The sequence below is a fragment of the Gobio gobio genome, assembly GCF_949357685.1.
Source record: "Gobio gobio genome assembly, chromosome: 2".
NCBI classification, from domain to species: Eukaryota; Metazoa; Chordata; class Actinopteri; order Cypriniformes; family Gobionidae; genus Gobio; species Gobio gobio.
The window spans coordinates 28,010,574-28,032,102 of NC_137098.1; the positions used below are offsets into that span (position 1 = coordinate 28,010,574).

Below are 21,529 nucleotides of genomic sequence, written 5' to 3' on the forward strand. Positions count from 1 at the left end.
AAAAATGTGTAGCTTGAATTATTTAACTCGAGTAAATAAATGGAAGATTTGACAGACCAGTGGAGACTAAAGAATAAACACACCCATGTAAGAGAATGAAAATGTGTGTCCTGTAGTCATCTTCACTAAGTACTATAGGGTCACATAGACATTATTTGGAATGATAATCAAACTTTTTTGTGTATCAAACTATTTTGATGTATTATTATTTAACCAAACTGTTTTGATGTATTATTTATAATACAAACAGAAGTCAATATATGCTTAATTATTTCAAACCAATGTCAACAACAAAAATCCCACAAATGGAAAATCCGGTCCCCACATATGATCTCTATAATAGCATGAACACATCTTTTTAAGAAACACCTTTATAGCTAATACAGACACTACTAGCCCAAGCAAATGACAGTAACATTAACATAGCTTAAAAAAGAGCACCAAGAACACATGAGTGCATATATTTGTTTTTCTATCAGTGAGGACACTTAATTTGTCTAATATTCAGATAACAATATTTTCTCCTAAATCTCAAATTAAGTCCCGCAGGCTTTCACAAACATGTTCATATCAGTAGATTTAATGTGAAATATGATTTAGCTGATTTAACTAAAACAGTTTCCTCAATTTAGGTCCCTAGGGTGACACGAGACCACATGAGTCTGTGTGCATTCAGGTTGAAGTCCCCACAAGGAGAATAGAAAAACATGAACACACACACAGACAAATGGTGACATTCCATAGACTATATTCAATTCAATTCAATTCAATTTGATTTGTATAGCGCTTTTCACGATACATATCGTTTCAAAGCAGCTTCACAGAAAATGCATCTACATTACAATTTAAATTTATTTGTACATGTTATGCATTTCAGAATTGCACATATATGGTTATGATTAATGCATTTTGACTGTTTTTACAAATGAGAACATCCCCAAAAGGAGGTTTTTGTCAGATTTAGCTCACTAATGCACAAATTTGTAGATACACACACACACAAAAAAAAAAAAACACCTAGAGAAAGAAACAGCAAGGATGTTTTGACTTGATATTAATGCTCGGAAATGAACTTGTTGTGACTCATTTAGGTTACATGAAGCTTCTGTTGACAGTTACACAAAGATCCCTACATGTCACCTTCAGCTGCCATTCAAAGGTGAGAATCATTTATTACAAAAATTCAGACTAGTCGATCAGATTATTGTTTAACCCATGGCATCACACTCTCCTGATTAATTTTGAGCAAACACTCTCTGACCAATAACAGAGATAAAGCCAGTAGTATCATGTAAAACATAACCTCTTTTGTAGGTCACACTCATCAAAATAAGTAAGCAATTTTCAACTTTTTTTTAAGTTATACAAGATACAACTCATTTTTAAAGTCAGTTTAACATAATTTAAGTTGAAAGAACTTAAACATCCAAGTTGATTGTACTTACAAATTCAAGGCTGCAACTTTCTTTTTACAGTGTAGGCTACTCACTCAAGTTCACGTTTTACAATATACAGTAGGCCTATAGCTATTATATGCCAAATAGTTAGCTTTAATTGCTTTATTTTGTTCAGATCCACTTGAATGCACCTGCTCAGCCTTGCCTGCATGACGGTCATTTGTGCTGCTGGAATTATTTCTCCGACTCCGCGTGCCAGTGTTTTAACGGTGTTTCCCAGTTCGCCGCTTTTTCCTGATCCCTCGTCACATGGTTTGTCATTAAGCACAGGCCCTTCCTTGGACTCAGACTGCCATCTGAAATTTAAATGGACGTGTGCAGGAGGCACGGCAGAGCGGAGTCACGGGGGACCTTCCTCAACTCGGAGTAGGAAGCAGTAACACAAGGGGAAAATAAACACAAGGAAGGAAGAATCGGCTGCGATGTGCGCGCGACGTCTTCTGGTCATGGAAGAAGTTTTTGGGACACTTCGCTTCTTGAGATCGCTTCTGTTTTAGTACATTAGGAGATACGAATTGGGGAAATAAATGTACGCCGGAGTTATTTGTGAAATTGTGGCCCCTCTGGCAAACAACTGCCACACCTTCATCATCAGTGGAACAGGTAAAGATTTTTCCCTTAACGCGCTTTAATCATATAGCCTAAGAGCTGAAGTTTTTCCTCGCACCTGTTGCGCGGAGCGCCTTTTGGATGAAGGCACATCTTTAAAAGATAAACAGTAAGTCTACTTTACTTAGCCTACTAAACAATATCTTTTACAAGTATCATCGCTTTTTTGCTGGGATATGAGTGAGTTAAACAACATAAAAAGTGAGTGCGATAGATTGACTGTGTTTGCTTAAATGTTGTTGAAGCCTGTGCATGTATTTGTACGCCAGAAGAAACGGTTTTACCGTGTCATATGGAGGTGTTGTAGTGTAGCCGACTTATAGTTTTTTTTTTTTTTTTTTTTTGCGCTTGCACTGTTAAAAAGATAGTTCACAACAAAATAACCAACATTCTTTTATCTACTCGCTCTCATGGCAAAACCATTACTTTTTCTTCTGTGGAACACAAATGGAGAAGGTTGAGAGTCTGTGCTGATCAACATTTTCCATGCAGTTACAACGAACACAGCGACTGAAGATCTAGGTTCAAAAAAGGAAATATGATAAAAGGTGTACATGTGACTTGTCTGCTGTATTCTGATGCCATATGGGAGCTTTGTGTGAAGAACAGACTGAAATACATGTTGTTTTTCAAAGAAAATCTTCCTATTCAGTGACTTTTAACAGCTGTGACTGAATCATTTGATACCCTTTTGAGTCACCATTTATTGCCATTGCCATTATGTTTATTGTGAACCGATGGCAGTACAAAAAAGGCTTTTACCTTATAGGTGAAGGTGTGTAGTTTGTAGAAGGTGTAGATTTCTGAAGGTTCAGGTGACACTGAAGACCGGAGTAATGACTACTGAAAATCCAACAGAAATAAATTACAATTAAAAAAATATTAAAAAAGAAAATTTAAATTAGTTTAGTTAGTTTATACTGAATTTGTATCAAATAAATACAGCTTTGGTTATCATAAGACTTCTTCTACTTCTGAAGTGAATTAGATGGCATCATGTTAAACACTTTTGACAATTTCAAAATTCTAAGCTTGTTTTGTGATTTTGATGTAGGCCTACTTTTCATATTGTTAAGTATAGCCTTTTTTTGGTAGTCGGTCTCCATGTATGCTCGGTAGGCTTGTGTTAATGTTTACAGTATGTGAGGGGGGACAGAGCAGGTTTATGCAGTTTGTGTTTACAGTCAGACTCATTGTTTACTTTTGAGCAAGGTCTGCTGTGCTGTGTAAGGTGTGGTCTGAGGTGCCCAACAAAGGGCCACTGGGCCTCATGCCCCATCAGGCTCCGGCATTTTACCTTGACATTTACAGTGCTAGTGTGTACACAGACTTGCCTACATTTTACATCTGAGCGTGACGTTGTGTAACACAAAGCAGCACCTTTTTCCATGGTTCACTATTCACAGTTTTAATCTCTCCATCTTTCCCTTTAGCCATTTCCTACTTTGTAATCATGGCTCTGTTTGAAGGGCAGCACGCTTAACAGTGATAAGGATTTTTTTTTTTTTGTAGTCTACAAAAAAAAAAAAAAACATGACGTGATGCACAAACCACCCAGGGCCTCTGTGTTAATGCGTCTTCCATCTTGTGTGATCCCATGACTGTGGATCTCTGATCATGAGCACTAGTGTTGCATAGACTTCAAGTGCAGTTCATGTAATAACGCAGCATTCGTAGATGTACTGGAGAGGGTTTTGCTGCTCCGGAGCAAATGAGTGAAGTCTGTTTCTGAGCATCATGGGAAATAAAGCTGTTCTGTTTTTTGCTTCATTTTGGTACTGCAGTCAAGATGTAAATTATTGGAATTGGAAAATTTTCAATTTGACAATCGCTCATGATCGATTTGCTGCTGTGATGTAGCTGCTGTAATTATAATCAAATGGTACTGTATATGTGTGTGAGACTTCTTTCAAAAATATTTTTGCCCAAAATAGCCCAAACTTTTGAACGGTAGTGTGTGTGTGTATATATTTATATAATATAATGGTTAATATATAACATTTATTATACTATACACATAATCTGAAAACACGATTTCTTTAAGTGACGCTGGACCATTATTACTTATCAATGATAATTATTTCTACAATTAGCATTCTTGTAGCTCAAACAGTAGAGCATGTCGCTATAGCATCGTGAAGCTTATAAGTTTGATTCCCCAGGCATCCACCATATACTTTTGCCTGTTCACATTTTTTGGTACTTAAAAAAACTTTTTTAAAAAGTGCATTTATTAAAAGGTTGTATTGTTCTCTCTCTATTAGATGCTTTATAACTCATTTTATTCAAGTTAAAATAGTATGCATTAATCTAACTACGCTAGGTTGTTAACTCGATTTATGTACACGATTACGATATTCAGATTTTTTTTATCAGATATAAGACAATAGGCGTTTTTGTTCAGGGAAGTGGCATTTGAGGATGAGATGTTGGAATTTTAGCCCTGCAAGCAACTAAATGCAAAAAAAAAAATACTCTGTTTTTATTAACAAACAAATAAAAACTCACATCATAAACTGAAACAGCTGAATAATAGCTGTGTGTGTGTGTGTGGTGATGCCTCAGGATGTAAGGTGGATCTTTGTTTTGTATATTTAGCGCGGTATTAAGTGATGATATAGGCACTCTCAGGAGGGATGATTTTGTAAGAGCTGGTCTTCTGGTAATGAGGCCATGGCAACAGTGTCCAGGGCAACACACCCATATTTGGCCGTATTACAAAGAGCTTTGAACGTGTTTATATTTTACACGGATGTGATATTTAGCTGGTCCAAAGATATGGAGAAATGTGTGAGATGTTTGCCATTGGATAGGACTTTTTTTGTTTGTTTTTTAGATCCAACCAGATAAATAAAGATACAGACGGGAATATTAACTGAAATTACACTTTTAAATGTTTCCAGCTTTGTGATGGATTCTTCATGTTTCTTCAGTTGTTAATGACCCATGTCAATTTCATGCCATCTGTCTGATCCCATATGGCATAAATAAAAATGGAACAGGAACATAACACATGCTGAGGGAAAGAGAAAAGCTAAACCAGTTTTCCCACTTGTGTCTAAACCACACCTTCATGAATCTGATCCCTCTATGTAGTAAGTAACCCTCCACCTGTACAAGACAGACACATCATCCAATACACACACACACACACACACACACACACACACACACCCCGTGTTGGTGGATAACCTAATATCCCTTACTACAGTATCCCTCCCTCTCTATTTGTGTATTCGTCGATGCACTTTGTGAAACATTGGCCCTGTCCTTATGGTAAAAAATTGTGTTTAAGAGTAAGCCATTACCCCAGAGGCGTATATATCTAAATGTAAGTCCTTGTAAATGACCCAGAACTGTGTGCCTTTGATTTGTGGAAATGTAAATGAGGTTTTTTTTGGAGTGTTCAGGTGGACAGGGTTGTGTAATGTATTGACTGATAACATAAACCAGCATTTTAGACTATTAGACTAAACGGAGGTGCTGCTGCCACAACAGAGATCAGCTTCCTGTTCACTTGTACATTAGATGCATTGCACACAACAAATAGCTTGGATGTAATGTAAAGAAGCTGGGTGTTTCTTCAGCTATAGACACTGACACACTGCAAGCAGAGAGAATGTATATAGAATTTCTTCTAGCATTCAGCAGAAATGGACTCCCGTGCTCTTTAGAAGATTTGCAGTACACAGATGGACGCAAGTGCCGTTATGTGCTGGTGCTTTGAAAACAAAACCGGTTCAAAAACCAAAATATAAAAGTGAGGTGCGCAATGCTAAGCATTTTGCCGCTGCCTTCTGTGTCTTTGTTACCAAGCAACAGGAGTAAACAGCTGCTGCTGCTTTGATGTAAATGGATGATCGAGGTTTGGACCCAAATAATATAATGTGAACACAATCAATCAATTTTTTTTAAGGAAAACATTTTTTGAGGCTTGAATTTTGGAACCGATTAAGCTGATAAAATTAAGGAATTAAGGAAAGAAGGCTACCTATTTATAAGATAATTAGTTCAATTATGTGGTTTTATTTAGAGACAACATTGTTAGTTCCCATGCTTTGCATATGGCTGGAAATGGAGAGTAAATATTGAAATTAAGTGTTATTTTTGAGTCAAATGATACATCTTTTAATGTTTAGTTATGTTTGACATTTGAAAGAGTTTCTGTTATTTTGAATTTTTGATCTTTACCATTGTGCAGAAGAGTAGAGCTTATGGTTAGGTTGTTGATAGCATGTACTAATACACTGTAAACCTGAATAAGTTGGCAAAATTAAAAAAAAATTGAGGCAATCAGTTGCAATTATATTGCAGCTTTGAACCTGAAATATTTGAGTAATCTAGTGGAAACTACTAGCTTTAATTAGTTAATTCAATAAATGTCACCTTGCTAATTGGTTACACAATGCATTAGCATTGCATAGCTCTTGCTGAATGAGGCCAGCAATATAATACATTTGACATATATATGTTCTCAAACTAAGCTCATGCTCCACTCGTCACCATGATGGTAACCTTACAAAACAGAAACTCTTATAAACTAGCATAACAAAACATTAAACACCACTAAATCTCCCACTTAACGTTAATCCTAAATTAATCACACACAAAAAAAAACATAATATAACACTTAATTTGAGCATTTAGTGTCATGGCAAAGCATGCTGGGAAATAAAAATCTCAGCCTAGTTTCATTTAAATTTAATTTAGTCTAAATTAAAAGAAAAAAAGTCATAACTCAAAACAATAAAACAATTCCGATTACTTAAAATGTGTCAGTTTTGAGAAAAAAAAGTTATAAATACTCATAAGTTAATTTGTTGGAACTATTTTGTTTAATTTGAATTGACACTACTCAAACCAATTAATTATTTTGAGCGTCAGGGTTTACACTGTACTATGAAGCTTGTTAAATATGTTCAATGAGCAATAACTTTGCTAATGCCAGTGCAGTAGCAAGATTGTTCCTGCTTGTGCTGTGCTAGCAGCTTACAGTCTTTTAATTGTACAACATAACTCAAAGTCAAATACAAACAGGTTATTTCTGTTCACTCAAAATCACACACTTGAGGGTCAACTTAAAATAAAGTATATTTCACTAAATAATTCAGGATATTTTACATGGTTATTTCATTTAGATTCCATTTAAAAAAAATCAAGCCTTAAAAACTACTTAAAAATATAATGTGTATTATTGTTACCATCATTTTTTTTTTCTTCAAGCTAATAGCACATAACATTTTTTGGAAACTTCTTGCAATGCCTTTATCATTCATCCTTTTCAAACTCCTTTAATTTATAGATAGACCCTTGTCCCAGAGCCTGACATTCATTCTTAAATAATGCACATAAAATATTCTTATTTAGTAAACTGAATTATACAACACATATATAATGTTTGTAAACAAATACTGAATCATAAACCATTTAAAAACGTATTGTATAAAACTGATTTACATCTTTTCCATCAGGACCAACAATTGCCCTTAATAGTTAATGTACTTGATAACCAAGATGTCAACAGTGTCAGTGAAATATGAGACGTGACGTGTGTTTTAAAAACAAACAACAACAAAATAAATATTACTTGTAAACAGATTTTTTTTATTGTGTGTGTGGTGTGTGTGGGGTGTGTGTGGATATATATATATATAGCAGTTTATGTTGTATTCATAAAAAGCTAGCTATAAATTAGCCATCGCAAGACACAAGAGTTTGACGTTTCAAACATTTTTTAAATAAAATGACCTTTCCAGCACAGAATGCCATTAACCACCATTGATGGAATTTGACAAAATCCATGTTTTCACTGTTATATGGTATAGGGGACATTATTACACATTAGTGTTGTCATGATACCGGAATTTCTAACTTCGATACGATACCTAAAAAAGTATCGATTTTCGATACCATGGGAAAAAACGCTGCATATACTGTCAAATAGATATTTTTTAAATAATTTATATTTCTGTCCGTCTTTTGAAAGTCTAGGCAATTAAAAATGTCTTCTGAAGAGATCACTTTATATGATAAAGCTTTTAAGCTTTTTCTCATAATAAACGTTGATCAATTACTATTACAATTATCTCACAAATATTTGCTAACTAATTGTGTTGCAATAGCTTACACACAGCAGAAAGAAGCTTGATTTCAAATTGAATTTAAAAAGACGAGTAAACAGTAATAAAATAAGAACAAATAAACAAATTACAAACAATAGCACAAATAAATACAATAGAATAAAGATACAAATTAAATAGACTGCTTTATTTTTTCAGGTAGGTCTACCAGTGAAAAAATAAATAAAAAAAATTATCAAATTTAAAATAACATTGGATAATCTTCAATGTAAACAAATAAATACATATTAATCCATTAAAGTTACACAAGTTAATCAGTCAAGAGCAGTAAGTGATCGTTTGTCTTTTTGTAGTTTGAATAATAAATAACTGTCCCTTTAAGACCTGACGCACGCATGGATCCCAAATACTGTTCCTGTTACACATTCTTCCTGATCTGGTTATGACTGTGTTTACGTTAATACTCAACAAGATGGGCATTGAGACCTTTTTGAGTGTATTTGACCATTAATAAGCTAGAAAAAGGAGCTCATTTTTGCACTTGTATGTCAGAGGCAGCTTTATTACGGTATGTGTGTTCGCTTCAGATGCGAGCACGAAATCTACGGGAATTAGTAGAATTAACGTTATGTGCAACCCCGTGCGAAATTCTGACCGGGCACACCAATACTAACACGCTGTCATGAAGAAAAATCCTGTCGGCTGGAGAGGAGAGCACGTCTGAAACGATACAATACAAATTTTCTACAGTATCGATACCAGCTATTTCATTATCGATACATATCGAAATATTGGTATTTTGACAACACTATTACACATCTTCTGAAAGAGTACTAAATATCTGGATCAAAACACAGGCGAAGAAGAAGCAGAAACAAGCGATATCATATGTAAGCAGATGCACATATAAAATAACTCAAGCATTAACAAATTGAACAGCACATAAATCAAAACTGCCCAATGTTACTGACCCAGGAAGAGGTACAGGACTGTGCAAGCTTCGGGGGTGCTGATGGACGCAATCTGTTCTTTCTTTTGATACATTGTATGTTCAGATATTCATACAAGAAAATATCCTTGGGGCCACGAAACTTGTGAAAATGATCAAATGCTGGCGCTGACTGGTAACTTTTTTTCAAAAAAGCATTTCTATGAAGCAATAATAAAATGAAAACATTAAAGCGGCTGCGTCTGAGAGGTTTAAGTGAAATCAGCTGCTCATTAATAGCTCTAATTATCTCTTGATACTGGTTTATCTGGCTGTTTGCTTCACATTGTTCTCAACAAATTGAAAGGAAATGAACCGTTAGTGGCTTGTGTCTTTGTTTATCTTGGCTGTGGAAGGCCAGTGCATGTGTGTAGGTTTGTGTTGGCACACACCGCAGCTGAACCATTTGAAGGGATTTGAACGTTTGAGTAATGCTCAGAGCAGAGCTTCTTCTAAAAAGAGTTTGTGTGTGTGCGTCGATCAGTAATACTGTGTGTCTGCCTTTTGAGCTTAAATACGTAAGTCTGTGATTTAATGCTATCGCTGTGTGTGTGTGTGTGGATGCCTACCTGTGTTTGTGTGTGCGTCTTATAGGTTAAGGGCTGGGGAATGGAAAAGCCCCCTCATTTTGTTGCAGGAGATTAAGTATTTGTCACTTTCAAAGCACAGGCCACAAAGCTGAGCTGGAGGGCACACATTCTACAGTGATGAGAAATTCCCTTCTCCAATTTATTCCAATGGAGAAATGTCTGCCAATGGCATATAGCTCAGATTTCAATCAACCTCAGTTTCAGCCCGCAATCTCCAGTAATCTCTCCAGGAATCACCTTTCTCCATGGAACATTTCAATTCTGGATATAGAGTCTTGGATATGCCATTCATCACAACTTCATATCAAATTCGCTTGCAATCTGTTAATCCTCTGGTCTTCTTTGATGAGAGTTTCTAGTAAGATCCTGATGTGTTTCTGAAAGATCATGGTTAGGGCTGAAATTCATGATGGATTTAGATGGTAAATTTGCTGATTTTTTTTCAATCATCTTTAGCCACGTTTCCAATGCAGGATCTTTTCCCAGGAACCTGGGACTTTGGGGTGGTACTCGGTGTGTTTCGACTGAAGGGATCAGGGTCTAAATGAAGTTCAGGGTAAAAATGTCTCCCTCAGAAAGTCCCTGCTCCCGAGGTAGTACTTTTTTCAAGTTCAGAAACTTTTGGGGGTGGGACTTGGGCACTAAAAATGCTGATTGGTTGGATTCACGCAGCATTTTGATTGGTTAACTCCACAATCCACGCAGAATTTTAAACCACCATTTTTAAAAGTATTGTTACGGTGCACTAAGAGTTGTTTGCTATTTGAATCAACAATGGAGTTTAAAAAGTACTTTTAGACTGCGATGGAAATGCAGACAGCATCAGGTCCTGGTGGGACAATTTGTAGTCATTTTAAATTATAGTAATTTCGGTGGAAACACGGCTTCTGTGTTGTTGCAATGTCGATACTAGTATATGTAAAGGAACAATGTGTTTCTTGAAACAAAAAAGATAGAAATATTAGATGGAGAAACTTATAGTGACTACATTTTGTCTTGGCAACTAACTGAAATGAAATGAAAACTAAATCAAATATTAAAGAAAAACAAACGAAAAAAAATTATACGTTTGGGCATTATTTTACCCCAAATCTCAATCTTCCAGTGAAAATGACAGAATCTGCTGTACCCGTCCTACATTTTTCTTTCGATAATCCGTTTTACGCAGATGTACGTCACACTACAGAAGAATATGTCACTACTCCTGTTTATTTGCAAATTTTTTTTATTTTATTCTAATAACAAGTGTGTTTAACCATACATGAAACCTTTGTCAGTGCATCGATGTAAAGGAAGACGGTGTGCTGTGTTGACTGCTGCAAAATGCAATAATCCCTAGCAGCTGACAAAGAGGTTGCCAGGTGCCCGTGTCATACTCCTGCTGTCAAACGGGTGTACCACATCTGCCTGCTAATCACCAAGCAAAGCTCTAGTCGGTTTCATGTGTCCATGGTAATAGCCTGAGAGCTGTAAAGTGTGAGTTATGTTTCAGGATAATTTGTGTATAAATGTCTTCCAAATTTTGAATAGAGTAGCTTAATAACACAGTAAATAGAATTACAGTATACTTAACATTGTATGAATGTCATAAATACATCAAACCAACTTGTTAGTTAGTGGTAGAAGGCTTCAGTTCTTAATCTTATTTTAAAAGGCTTCTTTACTTTCACATACAGACGTCACACTGACTCACAGCAAAGAGTATTCTAGTCTAATTGCATTGTTTTGAATTTTTCCACTTGTTAAACCATTTGCATTTCTGTCACAGCGACTGGCTCGTCAGTAAACCTGCACAACAAATATTGCTCAACTCGATATACCGGTTAAAATTTGCCTTATTTGTCTTAGATTCAATCACATGTGATGCATCAAGTGAATGACATGCATAATTGTTGCTTCCTTAATACTAACATTACATTAAATTCGATTGTAGTTCAAATTAATGCTTTCAAAATTGATTTTGGATATTGGCTTTTTATTAGTACTTATAAAGCACATATTAATGCCTTATTCTGCATGACCTTATTCTACGTCCTTTAATCCTTCCCATTGCCTAAACTTAAAAGCTACAAAAACTACCTTACCAGTGTTGCCACTAAATAATATTTTAATAACTGATATAAACAATCACAATGTGATTTGGTCTCTTCTGCATTGCTCGCTTGGCTTTAAATGTTTGTCTCTAACATATGGGTGAAGGGTAAGGTGAAGTTTCCATGCTGCTGCCTCTCTCAGGAGAAAGAGAGGCAGTCTGGGAGTGTCTTTGTGCTATTAGATGGATTTTTTCCCCCAGACTGAACTATCAATTATTTACAAGGCATCTTGCTCATAAAGAGCACAAGAAATGCCAAAGCCTGAAATGGCGCGACAAGCAGTGGAAAGGTCAAATCATCTGTGTTGCTCTTCACAAAATGGTGTATTAATAACATTTTATTTGACCGGCCACTGTGAGGAGTAATCTAGAATGTCACAAACACATGTGACTGTCTTTTCTTGTGTCCTGAAGCCACATACCTGACAATATCATATGTCAAGTTGACTCCATATGTCATGTCACTATTAAACAAAATGAAATGTCCCTACGGCCTGGCAGATATTACTGAAGTAGCTGTTCTGAGAAATCACACCTGTCTCACAACAGACTCTGAACACATAAGTCAATCAGAGCACTTCTCTGCCTGTCATTGGTGCTGCGTCCCACTTCGCCTACTTGTACTACACCCTAAAAGTACATAAAAAGTGCATACTTTTGAGTGTGTGGCAGAAGAGTAGACAAGCTCTAGGACATACTATCACATCATAAAATTGCGCCTTTAACGGATGCTCTGTTGCATAGTTGCGTGCATCCTGTCACCATAAACTGTCCTGTCAATCATCGTGTCACAGTTAACATCCTCAACATTTCATTTCATTTAATTTCCTACCGTATTGGAGAGAAAAGAAGTGGCATATTGATTTGCCAGTCGTGGGTCTTTCATGCGAGAACTCTCAACATATTTTTGCATAATGATGCATTTAAAAGTTAATGGCAAAACGGATCTTTATAAAAGTTCACATTGTTGCAGATGAAATATAACATTAAATCAATATTTTCGTCAAGTTAAATGTTGATATTATCATTCACTCAAACCCCTTTATCTAAACCTCTCTACTTAACCGTTGGTCGCACACATCCGCCATGTTTGTACATTTGTCACATTTTGTTTGTGTTTGTAGTTCTGAACTGAATCCTCATCCAAAGCGCAATGGGTTATGGGCAATATTAGCTGTTAGAGTGTGCAAGGATCCACACTTTGAAAATGTACCGGAAATATTAGACCATCCAAGGACTTTTGGCATACTCTTTTCAACACTCTATGCTTTGGAACACACTTAATCGTATCTCACATACTTTTTAGGATAGATAGTATGCACACTTGGACGTAGGGGAGGTGTAGTTTGAAAAGGGAACGGCACATTTGGTGCAGACCCATCATGTTTTGGTTAATTTGGTTGGTGTGCACAAGCAAAATGTACCCAATTGTGAAGATGGTCCGCAATGGTTCACAGTTGTTTGGCGACTTTAAGTTTATCCTTGAGTAGTTCCGATTTCTTTCCCGTGTCAGCAGGTCTCTTTACACTGATCTAACCGTGATCACGTCCACATGTTCCAACAGCTGAGGTGAAGAATTAGCACAGTTACTGAATAGCCCTTTGTTGAAATCATGTTCACTCTCCTAAGCACTGATTCAGCAGCCTAGCTCTGGCACAACACTTCATTCTTCAAATACCTTTTTAACAAATGTAACTTGCATATTTCAATCAACACAATAGTCTACATGTACACTGTCAAAAAATATCCTGTTGAATTTATGCTAAAAAACAAAACTTCTCTAATTCACCATTAAAAAAATGGTAACAAAGTTTTAGTTATTACGGGATGGGATATTGGTGCCTGTATATTTTACAACTTCTATTTCATTGTGATATATTATAATTTGTTAATATACCAACACTTAAAACTATGCCTCAATATGTACAGATAAACACCACATAGAAAGACACTTAATGAATGAGAGATCACCATAAGTGGCCTGTCCATAAAACATGATATGTAGACGGTGCACAGGGTCGATAACACGCATGACACTAAAATAATACAATTAACATGAATAACAATATACAACTCAAATAATTGTATTTATTTTGAGGATTTTTAATTATAAAATGCAATCACAATCAATGGGAATGTCATTTTAATATTGTTCACTGGAAGATTTACTGCAATTCATATTTTTCTTGCAAAAAAATTAAATTTGATAGTATTGTACAATAAAAGCATATATGGTAAGGTAAGTACAGCTCATGTACAGTCTCTAGAATGTTATACCACACACACACACACACACACACACACACACACACAAACAGTGACCCTTTTTTTGTCTCTCCACAGGCTCTCTACACAGCTGTCCAGATGGGTTGCAGTTGCTGTAGGATGATAAAAAGGTAAGACGGAAGGTATAAATAGTAGAGATTCTTTATTCTCAAGTATTCTGTCCTGAAGATCCAAATGTTTCTCACATAGCTGCTGTTAATGGCAAAGTCAGATTGTAGTCTCTCAAAAGCTGACCTGAGATCAGTTTTTGGTTGAAACTGTGAATCAGCAATGCTCTGTTCTCTGTCAAGGGATGTATTCGTTTGGTTTACACTTCAAAATATATGTGGGTTGTTTTGATGTAAAGAGTTTAATTCACAGTAAACGCACAGATTCACACTCTCAAACTGCCCTTTAATTGCTCAGAATGTCACATTTCTGGGCTTAGCTTGAGCTTCAAGAATTGCTTCATGCAAATACTACAAATACATGCTTTCTTATGGCATTTAACATTATTATGTACTAGTCTAATTGGCTTTGTGTCAAATCTGCTGAACAACACCCACACATTTGAACTTGATTTAATATGATATAAAAGTATACAATTCTAAGCGTTTGGCAAGATGCTATAAAAAACATTGTATTTTGATACCACAGGCCCATTTTCACATACTTGTGAGGCCACATTAGTGCCAAATTTAGCTCTAACCCGTATTAAACACCAGAAACATGTAATCAAGGCCTTCACAAGAAATATCCAGGTCGTTTTTTTGGAGCAGCAGGAGTTAATATCTGCTGGAAAGTGGCCCTTCCAGGAGCAGAATTGGAAACCCCTGACGTACTGTTTGCATCTGCATATAAGTGTTAGACCCCTGCTAAATTTCCTCAAAATGTATTATTACTGTCAGAGCTGTGGCACAGTGGGTTGTGCATGTGTTCAAGTGCAGCTGGCTTATGAGGAGGCAGGTTCGAGTCCGACTGTGATCTGATTTTACTTTCCTGTCTGCACTGTTCACTTTCATACATTGTTTATGTATTTTAAAATTGTATTGACCACTTTTCTTCAAAACCATATCTTTAAACATCACAAAATCGCCCTCTTTATGGGCAATATTAGGTGAAAAGATGCACATATATGAAAATCCACTGGGAAAAGTATGCAGTCTGGGAACTGTTTAGGGTGGATAGAATGTGAAAAGTTCCCAGGCTTTCTTGCATTATGTCAGATCCTGCTTCTGATAAACATTACTATTCTACTCTGTTGCAACTTTTACAAGGCAAAAACGGCTCACATTACTAGTAGGTAGTGTGTGTTTTTTTATGGGGGTAATGTTTACTAAGGGTAAAGTATCTTATCCTGTCAAGTAGAGTGGAAAATTCCATTTTATCCACCCTAAAACTGTTAATCTGAAATGGATTTCAGCAGAGATAGGTGCTCAAACATGTGGAGAATTTATAATGAATCTGTATAATGAAAATGGTCTCGTGATGCATTGCATCAAATACACTAAATGTGCTGAATATGACAGCGGAGACGCACAAGGAAAGACGGATAAATACATGAGCATCTTTTGACTTTGGCTAAACAACCTGCCTCTCTTTTTCCTTGTGGGTTTTCGGGAGGGCAAAGGGTGTGAAAAACAGAAGGATCTCAGCAGGAAATGTCTGACACAAATACACCAGGCACACTTTGACAGACACACACAGACACGCACACAGACACACACACACACACAGACAAAATAGATTTTGAAGCATGTCTCTCATTCTCTTGTTGTTTTCACAAATCTTGTTCACTCCCTGTTTACTGCCTGTAATTTGGTGTAAAGATAGAAATGGAAATATTGTCATGTCATAAGGTGGAAAAACAAATCTCTAAAAGAGGAAATGGGACATAATACAATGTTATCACTCCTAGACCTGTTTTTACAAATGTCGTTTCGCTACACTGACTGTGCTTTCGTCAGTAAGGCTGTTTGCCTGTGCTATGCAAATTGTGAGTGCATTGAAATGCCCTGCACATATCAGGTTATAACCCTACCCCTGCCCTGCCAGAAAAAAAAATAGAAAAAGGCACAGCATTTTGTATAAAATGATGAAATTGACAACCAGTGAGAATTTATATAGATGAATATTTGGAATGACAGTCAAGATTGTACGTGGGATAAATGGATAACAGTTGGGTTTGTTTGTGTACAGACTTGGAAATTATTGGTCTACTGCAGCTTCACACAGTGTTTTACATGTCATTTAGGAGTGACTGAATCTGAAATCAATCATACTACAAAAATAGGCTGCCATGGAAAAACTCAAATTATTCAAAATAATGTAAATGTTAAAATACTGCTGTCCCAATCTGCACAAACGACTATATAGAAAAGAAAACACCAAGAAAATTAGCCGAAATGTGTCTAGACTGTGGGCAAAGTTTTATTGAATTACTGATTATTTCAAAGTCAGAAAACAATGTTTCTGAAAATGAATTTTGAGTGAATGAATATAGTAAAGGGATGTTCAGTCCTGCTCCTGGAGGACCACCTTCCTGCCACCTTAGCTCCAAACTGCTCCAGCACACCTGTCTGGAAGTTTCTAATGATCCTGATTGTCTTGACTAGCTGGTTCAGATGTGTTTAATAGAGTGCTGCAGGAATGAGTCCTAAAACCCGGAAAGCAGTTTGCATTTTTGAACTTCCATCGCCCCGAAATCATTGGGGTTTTGGTTAATTGCTGAAATAAGGTTAGCACAAGCTCAAGATCGTTTGACATTTTTATTCTCTTGATATAAAATACATCAGTTATGCCCCACTCATGATATTTAAGCTTTTGTGTGTCTTGGAAAAGGCATTTGCTAACAAGTGGATAAATGGGACTACAGAGGTTATCACGCCGAGCAGGAAAAATCATCTACTTAAGTTTTGGTCTCCTTTTACAGTCTTAGGGCCAGATTTACTAACAGCTTGCATCAGCCCAAACCTCCTTTGGCATTAAAAAAAACTACTGTCAGGATTTACAGACACGCAGTGAAAGATTAGTGCTGAAAAGGCATGGGCACAGTTATTTTTGCGGCTGACCTTATTGCATATGCATTTGGAGGAGTTTCCCTTTCAGACGCTAAATGTATGGGAGGAGAGTATTTAAATGAATCAAGCAAGGTGATTTACTAAGGTTTACGCTGGTCAATTTACTGGTATTATGGAAGATTTAAAGGATTAGTTCACTTCAAAATGAAAATTTTGATATTTTACTCACCCTCATCTCATCCAAGATGTTCATATCTTTCTTTCTTCAGTCGAAAAGAAATTACATTTTTTTGAGGAAAACATTCCAGGATTTTTCTCCACACCATTGACTTCCATGGCAACCAAAATGTTAAAGGTCCAAATCAATGCAGTTTCAAAGGCTTCGAAGCGCTTCAGAGGCTCTGCGTGATCCCCGAAGAGGAATAGGGTCTTACCTAGCGAAACCATTGTTATTTAAACAAATAAAATAAAATTAATATACTTTAATCTAAATTGCTCATCTTGCGCTGCTCTGCGGCTCGTCAGTGTTTGCACAATCATGTCGAAATGTCACTCTAGACGTAGGCAGAAGTACTGCTCCGTGTTTACAAAGCACTCTTGCGAAGACTAATACAAACGGCCTTTAGCAAAAAAAAAGGTAAAACAACGATGTTGGACGAGTGTGTTTTTTGGTAATGGGTGTTTGTATTAGTCCTCGCACGTTCGCTTGGGGCGGTACTTCCGCCTACTGGCGAGTACTGGTGAGCTGCAGAGCAGCGTAAAATGAGCAATTTAAGTAAAAAAAATATTATTTAAAAAAAAAACTTTTTTTTTTAAATGACCGAATATTTCACTAGACCCTACTCCTCGTCTGGGATCGCGCAGAGCCTCTGAAGCCCTTTGAAACTGCATTGATTTGGACCATCAACATTTTGTTTGTCATGGAAGTCAATGGTGTGTAGAAAAATCCTTGAATGTTTTCCTAAAAAAACTTAATTTCTTTTCGACTGAAGAAAGAAAGACATGAACATCTTGGATGAGATGGGGGTGAGTGAATATTTCCTGATATTTTATTTAGAAGTGTACTAATCCTTTAATGTGTCAGAAAACGTAGTGATGGCGGTTTTTACTTCTGGCTTTTCATTTCTGGCAAATGTATTTAGACTTCAAAATTCATAATGTTGTGTTCGTTTGTGAAGATTGTCTTGAAAAAAATGTGTAAGAATCATAACGTTTTGTTGGTCAAAGAGCTTATTTTCTGCAATTATCCAAAAGCCAATGTTAAAAATGGGATACTGGGGAGGAGGGGACGACAGGAATCTGTGCAATATTTATGTGACTTTTTGATGTTTTCCCATTCCAACTGCAATCCAGGTTTTCACCACTGTAAAGTATTTTCAGTCATGAACACCTGGGCACAAGATGTATTGAGTAATATATTTTTTGCACAATTTCTGTACAGTTCTGATATTACACAGATCTTTTGAAATTCCATAACAAATTCTGATATATTTCCAAATGTCTTTTTCATTCTGGCCGCTAATATATTCAGTATTGGAATGACCTTGAAGGGAGAGACAACACAACACTTAAAATAAAATAAAAAAACTCTTTGCTTCAAGGCCAACAATTGGTCAACCACTAGTTATGATGGTGTTATTTGGCCTCTATTTGAATCCAAACTGGGTTATAATGTTTATTTCCAGCAGAAGTCATTTCATTATACCCTCTCTCTGTTTCAGTTACATCTATGACCCCTCAGTGCCTGTAGATGTTCCTGGTCGGAAGCGGGACCCCACCAGCAGCTCTCTGTATCAATCGCGCACATTCCCCGAGGAGGCGGACCAAACCCACAAGAAGCAGGGCTTCCACAACCTGGGATACAGCACCCAGCCCAGCCCAACTAAACTTGACATAGACAACAACCACATCAACCGGCTCCATGCTAATATTGCAGGCGAGCAGATCCGATCGAGCCCAGCGGAGGGTGACCAGAGCCTTTACATCCTCCAGCCCGAAGGCGAGGGGACGCCCATAAAAGCCGCCCCAAACGTATGCACCAACCAACCCACACAGAACGAGTCGATGTTGGGAACGGAGCCGGGTAAGCGAGAGGAGAGATTCAGAGACTCTGGCCTGGGTGGCGGGGGGATAACAGAAGGGACGGAGGGATCGGATGGTTATCCCTATGGACAAGAGGAAGAAGACGAGGACAGGAAGAGCAGGCTGGTCGGTACTCCGGACACAGCCGATGAGGAAAGCGTGCTGTCTGTGGACATGCACACCAGCAGTACAAGCCTCTCCTCAGCAGACACAAAGCTCATGATAGAGGATGGAGAAGAGCAAGAACCCTCGATTGTGATAGGAGAGCAAGAAAGAGAGAAAGAGATCGATTGTGTGAGCGTCACTGAATCAATGGTGGCCGAGGCCTTGGCCGCCCTGGACGCAGCGACTGCGGGAGAGGATTCTGAGTGACGGTCAGGCGACTACATGGGAGATTTCCATACTCACTCTCTCGCTCGCTCTCCACATTTGAATACAGCCAAATAATAGCGCTCATAAAATGAAGCTTTCCTACAGTCTGTATGTAGGTGCTTTTATTTTGAATGAAGACTTGATAACAGGAACTGCTGCTTGTTTACACAACAAAAACGGACTATTTATGAGATGTACTTGAGCAAATGAAGGTCATCTGTGCGATTCGGAAGCACGGACAAACTCCATTCTCAGACCAGACTCCTGAGTGTTTTTCCTCAGTGCTGTTGTGTACACAGCATAATAATGAAATAAGCTCAGTTTCTTATCGTCCTCTCCTCCTGTAGCTTCTGTGTGGAGGCCGGGCTAAATCAAAGCACTACATAATTATTTTCATACATTTTCTATACAAAGAAGTGGTGAAAAGCAAATAAGCCAGTGTACTGGTGTGGGGTTACTTCTGTGCTTATTGCACTTTTAGAGATGTTATATAATTATCAAACTGCTTAATACAGCGCAATCAAGCTCATACAACTTCGTCTCAACAGATCAATATGCTATGTCTTGCTTGTTACACTGTGAATATATCATATACCCTCATAGAGCTGTTGGAGGACAAGTGCTTTATTTGTATACATAAATGTACAGCAAAAAATGTAAGGAGATTGTGGGTCAATCTCATGAAAACAGATTTCAACCTGACAAATGGGAAATTATATTTTGCACACAAATGCATATTTATTCTGGGTTTGAAAGGAAATATTTGAATGTAAAAAAAAAAAAAAAATATATATATATATATATATACAATCATGATGTATAAATAATTGACAATATAAGTAATATATTTTGAGAATTTTGTCAGTGCAGTAAAGAAAATCTGAGGGGGAAAATACTTCATTTTCATGAAAATAATATTAATGGTACAAAAAAATTGCAAAATATAATTTCTTTTTGTTTAGTTTTTTTCCTTTAGATTTTGAAATCTGATGATAGATTTTGTGAGATTCACCTTTGTATATTTATGTTGAAGGTGCACTGTGGACGGAATCAGGCCAATGATGGTAGTTGATGCTCTACGCTCAGGGTTTATGCGCTAAACTAGTCCTGGTTAACTATCAGAGGCCTGATGAAAAGAACCCTACTATGATCACCTAATATAACTCTTATTTCATGCAGACATTCCTATACATAAGATTTTCTAAAAAACAAAACGATGAATGTAACCCCCATTTACAAGAGAGAACATTTTCTTTTTAATCTTTCTTTTTTTTTTGCACGGTACTTTATGAAGGTCCTTGTTTTTATTTTATGAAGGTCAAGTATTTCCAAATGTTTTACCAAGGATGCATTGGTTGAACTTTATGTATTGGTCAAAATCATTTCTTTTAAACCTGTTAATGAGTAAACGGTCTTGACAGGAAGTGATTTTCTAATGACATAGCACTATGACTGCATTGAATGATTTGAATCTATTGCACATTTACAGTGAATTCACTGTTTATATTCCATTCTTTCGGCCTTTTCCAGAGGACTAAATTGTCACATGAACCAGGGGAAAATAAAAACAATGTGCTTGATCATAAGACTTGCGATGCAATCTGTTGACATTTCTGTCTTGTGGCTAATGTTGCCATAGGGCCTCTTATATGATCTAATCATATCTCCCTCCAGACCTCACTGGACAGTGTAAGACATGTCCTGAAGTAGCCTATGCGTATGACTGCTATATTGTGCTGAAATCCAAAGAGATCACATATTGAGATTTGTGAGGTTTGTACAGTTCTGCAAAGGCCTGATTATAAAATATTAAAACATGATTAAGATACATATGCTATGAATCATTTTATTTTTGGATGAATGCAAGGGTGAAAATAAGCCATGCTTGACTGGGTATACTATTAAATGGTTTGTATTATGAACTTTGTTTCAAAAGATTTTAGTCCTGGAGTTCTGTTTTCTGGGAACTGTGAG

General features: G+C 36.8%; 1 protein-coding gene across 2 annotated transcripts; it reads left to right on the forward strand.

Annotated features, from left to right (window-relative positions):
* Nucleotides 1-1,737: 1,737 nt before the first annotated feature.
* Nucleotides 1,738-20,326, forward strand: LOC307141450 (uncharacterized protein). Of its 2 annotated transcripts, none has more exons than XM_079841660.1 (3): nucleotides 1,738-2,060; nucleotides 14,160-14,212; nucleotides 18,823-20,326. In XM_079841660.1, exons 2-3 carry the CDS (start codon nucleotides 14,181-14,183, stop codon nucleotides 19,553-19,555), a joined length of 765 nt encoding a protein of 254 aa, XP_079697786.1. In that variant the 5' UTR covers nucleotides 1,738-2,060; nucleotides 14,160-14,180; the 3' UTR covers nucleotides 19,556-20,326. The 2 variants fall into 2 exon arrangements, with proteins under 2 accessions (XP_079697786.1, XP_079697787.1); XM_079841661.1 differs by having other exon boundaries at nucleotides 1,745-2,175.
* The last annotated feature ends 1,203 nt before the right edge of the window (nucleotides 20,327-21,529 follow it).